This window comes from Spea bombifrons, chromosome 10, assembly GCF_027358695.1.
Source record: "Spea bombifrons isolate aSpeBom1 chromosome 10, aSpeBom1.2.pri, whole genome shotgun sequence".
In the NCBI taxonomy this organism is placed as follows: domain Eukaryota; kingdom Metazoa; phylum Chordata; class Amphibia; order Anura; family Pelobatidae; genus Spea; species Spea bombifrons.
Window position 1 is genome coordinate 12753599 of NC_071096.1, and position 9197 is coordinate 12762795.

The 9197-nt window shown below is 37.4% G+C and overlaps 1 protein-coding gene across 1 annotated transcript; it reads left to right on the plus strand.

Annotated features, from left to right (window-relative positions):
• Positions 1-221: 221 nt before the first annotated feature.
• Positions 222-8927, plus strand: LOC128467423 (uncharacterized). Its single transcript, XM_053449066.1, has 2 exons — positions 222-869; positions 6025-8927. The coding sequence occupies exon 2, from the start codon at positions 6045-6047 to the stop codon at positions 8589-8591; it is 2547 nt and encodes an 848-aa protein (XP_053305041.1). The 5' UTR covers positions 222-869; positions 6025-6044; the 3' UTR covers positions 8592-8927.
• Positions 8928-9197: the final 270 nt, after the last annotated feature.

The window sequence follows — 9197 nt, forward strand, 5'->3', positions numbered from 1 at the left end:
ATTAGTATAGGCAATAGTCAAAGATATGTAATCATTGTTCATAAATAAATGATAATTAAGATATATTAATATGTTTCAAGGTTTCCTTGACCTTAAATATAGAATGAAGGATTTGCTGAACATGCAGTCTATAGATAGGATAGTAGCTTGCTAATGCATGTTATAGTTGTAACTCTAAAAGGGCATTACAATATACGTACAGCGACCACCTAAAATAGGGTTTGGGCGTGTAAGACCTAAGTGAACATGTTTGAACACCTAATTAGGTGAAGACCAATAGACTGACATCATTTTCAAATGGTATATAAGCTTGGTGTACGAGAGGCATAGGAGGAGAGGTAGAGGAGAGATGTACTTGCCATCCACAGACTCTTCTTGTCCCAACACTCCCTCCCTCCATCCTCAGGAATGCATAGGACAGATGCCATCAACTAAATTCCTTTCCAAGGTTTTGTAAGACTTGTTTCGTATTATTTTTGTTATCTTCTTTTTATATTCTTCTTTTATTTTTGTTCGTATTAAATGTTTTACCTTTGTTTGCATCTAAGTGACTCTGCCTATTTTTGACGCACATACATTTATATGTGATCCAATTATTTGAAGTTTGTATTGGCCCTATATATTTTCTTACATATCTGGCGTGCCAGCCCTGCGTATTTTTTCCTGACCTTTGCCCTCCAGCTTGCTCAGGGGGAAGGGCAGATATATCTGTACACTTTTTGCAAACTGTCGGGAGAAAATTAAGAAAAGAACCTTTGAGAATACAGACTTATTGGAACCACAAGTGCTAAAAGACGCTATTGACGGCAGACGCAAGAAAGCCATACAGCGTGATACAACAGCCACTCAAGGAGAGTTCACTAAACAGGGTAAGTCATGGATTTTATAAAAACATATGCTAACAAAAGTAAAATAACTTTTCAATTTGATAATTGTCCTACTAATGCACAGTTATGGGCTAGTATGTACAAACAATGTGAGCTAGAGAATATGAAGATAGATAAGAAATTGTTATGTATTGATAAACTTAAGAAGAAACTGCAAAATGTCCTAAGCATGTTTAAAACATTTAATGACTTGATTGTGGAGGATTTACAACCTAGACAAAGTATTTGCATGATTAACAAAGTTGTACCAGAATCTAACCCTGATGACAATACTGACGACTTTAACAGCTGTCCCGACTGTTTTGTTTTAGCTCAGCAATTAGAGAACTTGGAGAGGGCTAGGGACAGACAAGCTCAGTTACTGTCTAAACTATGTTTAGAAAATAAGAAAGTGTCAGTTATCACAAGACAAGAAGGTAAGAAGGGCGTATCTTTTGTCCCTGAAATAGCTGGTACCTCAACAATAGATTCTGATGAGGAACTTGACGTAGGAGGAGTTGAGAGACAAAAGCTCAGAGACAGTGCAACAAAATTGACTTTAAAAATTAATGATCAATTAATGAAAATTGCCAAAGATATTCCTAAATATGACGATAAGATGGATGCATTCCATAATATTGATGTATTTGAAACAAATACAGACAAATTCCAATTAAGTAATAAACAAAGAAACGCCATTTTTAAGCTATGGATACCTTCACATATGTCCAAAAGGTTACAGGACACACCTACAGAGGATGCATTAGGTCAATTAGTGCATGCAAATGATATGGATAGATTGAAGCAATTAATTCTGTTTACAACTGGTGACTCATCTCCTTCTCTTGACTTAATCGAATCTCTAAAAGTAAATCTTCAAGATGATCCCTTTGCATTTTTGTTGAAATTTGAGAAAGCCTATAGAATGGTAATGGGAGTTGATGATGGAGATGAACCACAGGCAATGATTATAGCATTTGTAAGGAAATTTAAATATCTAGATCCTGTATCTGTTCAGCTTGCCTCTGAAAAACCTAGTTTGCAAGAAGCAGCCATATTCATTGATCGTATTAGAAGAGCAATGAAAATGTCAACTGTAAAGGTAAAAGTATCTACAGTACAGGAACTAATTGACAAACGGCGAGAATTAACTCAGAATGACTGTCACAAGCCACAAACTAATCCTACTAATTTTGAACGATTTGATAATACTAACCGAAAGATATTCAGACCAAATGTTAGTTGTTATCATTGTGGTCAAAGAGGACATTTGAAGTGGCAGTGTAAACAATTTCTTCAAAATAGAAAATTTGTCCCTAGAACACAAAATTTTGGGAAAGAAAATGGGCTGATGCCAACAGCCCCACCTACTGGTGAACAATTTAAGTCAACGTCCCCATACACTCCACTAATTAGACAGGTGCAAGAGCTCACAACAAATAGTACTGCTACTAATGTAACAGGAAAGAATGTCAGGAGGGGTCTGACACCCTCTCAGTGACTAGATAAGAATCAATCACTCTGTAAGTTGACCTATGTAGCTCCAGTGTCAACTGACAACTGCGGCAGACCATATGTCAAGGGAAAATTACAGGGAAAAGAGATTACATTCCTAATTGATACAGGAGCTCAATTAAGTGTGACTAATCAAGCTTTACCTATAACATCTAACTCACCTGTTTGCACGATTGTAGGTTTTAGTGGTAAAGGTAATACTTCAGCAACTTTGGTTACTGGTGTTTTGTTTGAGATTCCTGGCTATTTGTGTACTGAAATTGATATCTGGCATTGTCCTAGCTCAGAAAATATCTTAGGGGCTGATGTAATGAGAGAACGAGGTTGGGTCATTGACTTGGGGAATCAAGTGATTTGGAGAAGTAATAACCTTAAAGGGCCTGTAGTAATTGATCCAAGTGACTACAGTGTAGTGGCCGTCATCAATTTAATTGAGGAGGTATCCCCAAATCATGTATGGCCACAAATGGATTGTAATGACTTGACTCTTGTAGAAATTGTGCAGAAACATCCCTCGTTATGGGCTCAATCTAAGAATGAGGTAGGGACAATGAAAGATGTTGTTGTTAAAGTGGAAGGAACAGATCCCATAGCTCAGAAACAGTACCGATTGCCTCCAGATTCAATTGAGCCTTTGTCCAAAATTATTGAAGAACTACTTCAACAAGGCGTCATACGCAAATCAAATTCGGTGACAAACTATCCGTTATGGGCAGTTAAGAAACCAGATAATTCTTATAGAATGCTTCTAGATCTGCGTATGTTTAATAAATGTGCCCCAAATGTGGCGCCAATTGTAGCAGATACCCACGACATCATGTCTCGATTGAATGCTAAGGCAAAGTTTTTCTCAGTACTGGATATCAGTAATGGTTTTTTCAGTATTCAGATAGAGAGGAGTTGTCAATACAAATTTGCTTTTACTTTTCTGAATGAGCAATATGTATTTTGCAGATTACCACAAGGGGCGCATATGTCACCTAGTCTGTTTCATCAGGCATTGGCAAAAGTGCTATCAAAATTCTCAAGGCAAGATTGTATTCTACAGTATGTTGATGATATCTTGTTGGCAACAGAGAGTAGAGAGGAACACCTCACCTTGCTAGCAGAATTGTTTAATCTGTTGTACGAGTCAGGATTGAAATTAAATCCAAGGAAGGTCCAATTACTGAAACAAGAGGTTCAGTACTTGGGAGTTTTGATAAGTCCAGGCCAGAGACGTCCTTTGCATGAAAGAGTAGCAACAGTAGCAGCTTTGCCTGTACCTACAACTTTCAAAGCTTTAAGACAATTCCTGGGACTTGTAAATTTTTCTAGAGACTTCATAGAGGGCTTTGCTGAAAAAGCTAAACCCTTATATGACTTACTAAAAAGTACTGATGATGACAATTTGTTTGGTCCATGGGGAGATGAGCAGCAGAAAGCGTTTGAACAACTTAAACTTGATTTACAGAGAGCACCAGCTTTGACAACTGTGTATCCATCTAAGCCTTTTGCTTTACAAGTTCATACCTCGGAGACGGCTGTCTCGGCAGTTTTACTGCAGCTACAGGGAAAGGAATGGAGAATAGTTGGCTATTTTTCCAAACTCCTTTCACCTGTGGAAAAAGGGTTTGAAACGTGTGCAAGACATCTGGTGGGTGTACACTTTGCAGTCAAGGCGACTGAACATATTGTTGGGTTTAACAAACTAATTTTGCAGACCCCTCACTCCACTTTGAAATTGCTTTTTGAAAAAAGTATCCCAGGAGTGTCACATCAAAGATTTGCACATTGGTTGTTGTCTTTATCTCCAAAACAGATTGAAGTGGATCATAAAGCTAAATATGTGCTCCCTCAACTAATGCAATATGAGGGTGAATCACATGAGTGTGTTGAGACATTTCAGGGGGATTTTCCATCTCTTTTTAGAAAAGAAGTAGAGGAAACTGATGAACCAGTATTTGTAGATGGTTCTAGATTTTGTTTGAAAGGACAATATTACACCGGATATGCCATTTGGTTTCCAAAGAAAGGTCGAGCTATTCAGCATAGACTACCAGGACATTTTTCTGCCCAGAGAGCAGAAATTGAAGCTGTTAAAACAGTATTGGAAATTAATGAGAAAGAAAATAATGATCCTTTGGTAATCTATAGCGATAGTTCATATGTCGTACGTTCACTAACAGACTACTTACCTGTGTGGAAAAAACGAGGTTTTGTGGATTCATCTAACAAAATCTTAAGTCATGTTGATACATTGCAGACTATCTTTGAGCTTGCTTCTAAAAATCCTAACCGATATGCTATTGTCAAAGTACCTGGCCATAGCAGAGGAACTAGTGATTTAGCTTTGGGAAATGAGAAAGCAGATTCTCTAGCCAAGGAAGCAGCTTTGATAGGAGAGATAGTGATGGAACTAGAACCGTTGGAAGTACTACCAGTAAAGAGTAAGGAAGCAAATTTACCTTCATTTAGTGATGAACAGATGAAAGATCCGTTCATTGTGGAATGTAAGAATAAAATAACACCTCCTTTTGTTTGTGAAAATGGAGTGATTTGTTATGAAATGCAAGGTAATTTACTTCCAGTTGTGCCTAAACACTTGCAGACGGAATTCACCCGCTATAATCATGAAAGTTTAGGTCATGTGGGTCAGCAAAAGTTGCTGGAAATTCTCAAAGAGAAGTTTTTTTGGGACAAAATGGAGGACTCTGTACAAAATGTTGTTCAGTCATGTCTCATTTGTGCTCAAGTAAACCCCAGGCCTAAAGGACAAAAGCCTCCACTTCTAAGAATTGCACCTGCAGACGGTCCGTGGTCTACATTGCAGATTGACTACGTAGGTCCCCTACCTTCAGGTAAACAAGGTCTCAGGTATGCATTGGTTGTGGTAGATGTATTTTCTAAGTGGGTAGAACTGTTGCCTGTCAGGAAAGATGATGCTTTGTCTACGGCAAAAGCATTAGTGAATCATGTTTTTTGTACTTGGGGAATCCCAAGGATGATTTCATCTGACAGGGGGAGCCATTTTACTGGCAAAGTCATGCAGGCTGTTTGCGCAATCCTGGGGGTACGTCAACAATTCCATGTTCCATACCATCCTCAGTCCGCAGGTATTGTAGAAAGAATGAACAGGACGATTAAGTCTAGAATTGCAAAAATGTTACTTGATAAAGGAAATACTTGGGTTGATGCAGTACCTCTGGTATTGATGAGTATTAGGGGAACGAGCTCCTCAACTACCCAGTATACACCTTTTGAATTAATGACAGGAAGGAAAATGCCATTGATCTTTCCTCATGAACCGTTTTTGTCTACTCCACAGAAAGATGCCATTGCAAGAACTAAGTGGTTACAGATACTTCAGGAGAATTTAAAAACAATTCTTCCTCACGCAGCGTCTAGAATGCAGCGTATGGTACCGCCTCACTCTTCTAAATTTGTGAGAGGAGCATCAGTAATGATTAAGACTTTTAGGAAGGCGGGACCTTGGGAAAGTAATTGGGAAGGACCGTTTGAAATAATCGACACGATGGGTCAAGTTATGATCCTTGTTCAAAGAGCAGAAAAAACAGTGAAAAATACCCGTAGGCAGCAGAAGCTGTGGGTACATGTTGACCAGTGTAAATTGTACGTTTCTAACTAAATTTTGTTCTTGCAGGAACAAAGTTCTGCAAGAAAATGGAGGAACAAAACTGTTTACTATTGGACAAAGAACCTCCAAAGAAACAGCAATACAAGAAGCGTGACATCAAGATAGCGTGTTACATATTACTTCCATGGTTGTTGGTGCTGAGTTTTTTGGTTGCTGTGTTGTTTGATCTATACCAGAAGCCAATTGGAATGGATGATCCAACAAAGGATTTACCACAGAAGATATTGTTATCACATAAAATAAGAGAAGTTCAGGTGGATCGACTCCTGACATCAGACATTGATACATCAAGAGACATTGTTGGACAAATTAGATTCGGTTATGGCTCCAGAGATCAACCTTGTTTGACTATATTTTTTGAGCATACCTCAGAAATCACGGTTCATGCGAAAGTAGGACCAAAAGCCAAATTCACACAGTCACAGGGGAATTATACCCATAATAATCAGACAGGTGTTTGGGAATGTCATCCTACTGAGTCCATGTGGTGGTCTATAACAATTAAGGGAGAAGAACATGCACAATGGACAGGTGATGTTACCAATGAGATGTTAACATCAGGGAAAATGGGAAGATCTAAGACAGAGATTTGGTATAAGACTCAGTCTTATGGGAAAATCTTAGATCCTTCACTGCTTTCTATATCAGCAGGGGATGATGATTGGACTAGGGTTTGGAACTTTCAGGTGGAAAGAGAGACAGCTTTGGTCAAAGTATCTTTTGTGTTTACGGTAACTAATTCTATAGCACCTGAAGTTAGAGTTAATCCCCGTAGTGTGAAAGTCCAAGAGGAATTGGAACCTATAGAACTACAATGTGGGACAAGGTTACCATTACCCCAGGAAGCATCACTCGTTTGGTCAAAAGGGAAAACATCTTTAGGAAGTTTTACAAATAATCCAACTCGTATACTTCATAAGGGTCAAATGGGGGATGTACATTGGAATGGTATGCATTTTATGCTTAGATTAGATAGTCCAACTCGTAAAGACTCTGGGATATATGAATGTTGTGTATTACTGAAAGGAGATTACAAACACTGCGACAGAGCAAATGTCAGTGTTTGGTCCCCTGAAGATAATTTGTGTACTGGTACTAGACTCAAACCATCCAATCCTTTTCAGGTTAATTATTTTCAATCTAAACCATTATTGAGGAATGGATCGTTTGTAACCCTAGTTTGGACTTTTAACATGACTGATTGGAAAATATCCACTTGGTTTCCTCAATGTTTGTCACACCTTACTAATATGGAAAAAGGTCTTGCCCAATGGTTTGGACAAAATCCATTGAGAATGACAAGAAGTAGACGAGGTGTTATTGAGGGAATCTTGGGGGGTGTTGGTTCGGTAGGAAGCTTACTGAATACTATGGATATAAATACTCTTAAATCCGATTTGGGATCCGTAAGTTATGTGGGAAGTCAGGGAGCAAAAGTACAAAAAGGGTTAAATCAGTTATTGGAACAAATGGTTCTAAGTTCTGCTACTGTGATTGGGTCGTCTGTATCTCACTTACAGGATGCCACTTTAGACTTAATAGAGAGTCAAGAGGAGAATCAAGTGTCAAGGGCATGCCTGGAAATACAGATAGAATATTCCACTAATCTAAAGATGATTGCACAGGCTTTACAGAGTGGTATTACACCTTTGGGTTTGTTGAAAAGCTTACCTGATAAATATAGTTTTGGTCTGGGTCATATTGATTTGTGGATTAATAAATGGATGGGTTGTGATCAGGATTTTTGTATTGGGACATCTTTAATCCCAGTGGCAGGAGTTGAACAAGTAATGGTACCAGTAACAGTTTTAGGAATTCCGGTCAGTGACACACAATTGATTCATTATAATTTAAGATATACAGATTTTGTATTTGATGGGGAAAATCTGGAACAATTAGATGTGTCAGCTTGTCTTCATTTTGTTTCCAAAGTAATATGTCTTCCAGGGCAAGAAAAAGTTGTCTATCATTCTTGTTTTCACAATCATTCATCATGTGAGGCCAGAATTGAAAGTGTTACATCTGTGCATGAATTAATGACTCAAGTAAAGATAGGAAAAGTTTGTTTTCAGGTAATGAAGGAAGAGTCATTGGTCAGAGCATTCTTTTCAAATTGTATGCATAATGAAACTCTTCACAGAGGATTATATTGCATAGAAGGAGAATTGAAAAAGTTAGAGATAGATGGGAAAAAGTTTAATGTCTCGACTATGGGCATAGAGCGTTTAAAAACACTACCTCTGCAATTTAATCTCACACAGATAGACCATTTTCCTTGGAAAACATGGACTGAGGAAATAAAAAAAGATAAGGGATTATTGGCCATATTAAAACAACAATTGAAAAATGCCGAAATTGTTTTCCAACATAAACAAGGTGAATTAGAACAAATTCAACATCAATGGAATGATATGTCTGGAGTTAGTTGGTGGTCAAATTTTAAAAAAATCAGTAAATATGTGGTCACAATCTTCGGTAAAATCCGCAGCTGGGAATATATTGTTGAATCCAATTGTTATTATAGCTATACTTGTTTTATTATGTATTATTTATCAAAGTTTTCTTATGTGTAGAATAAGTAAGATATATAAACATGTTAAGTATGAAGTAGATAAGGGAGATGGAATATTAAGGGAGTTGATAAAAAGGGCACAATCCTCTCATTCCATAACAAATGTAGAGAAAAGGGTGTCTCATGCTAATGATTATCATATGGTCCCAGGTAAAGTGTGATGTGATTGTAGTATAAATGTGATACGAATGTGATACGAATGGTGAGTAAATGTGTATATTTGAAAAGATATGATAAGGATATTATCCTATCATCAGGGGGAATTGTAAAATATTCTAATACATTTTCTAACCTCAATTAAGAAATGGACCATATATAATTATTAGTATAGGCAATAGTCAAAGATATGTAATTATTGGGCATAAATAAATGATAATTAAGATATATTAATATGTTTCAAGGTTTCCTTGACCTTAAATATAGAATGAAGGATTTGCTGAACATGCAGTCTATAGATAGGATAGTAGCTTGCTAATGCATGGTATAGTTGTAACTCTAAAAGGGCATTACAATATACGTACAGTGACCACCTAAAATAGGGTTTGGGCGTGTAAGACCTAAGTGAACATGTTTGAACACCTAATTAGGTGAAGACCAATAGACTGAC

Coding starts and splice junctions, on each gene's coding strand:
- LOC128467423 (XM_053449066.1), top strand. CDS start 6,045: ATGGAGGAACAAAACTGTTTACTATTGGACAAAGAACCTCCAAAGAAA.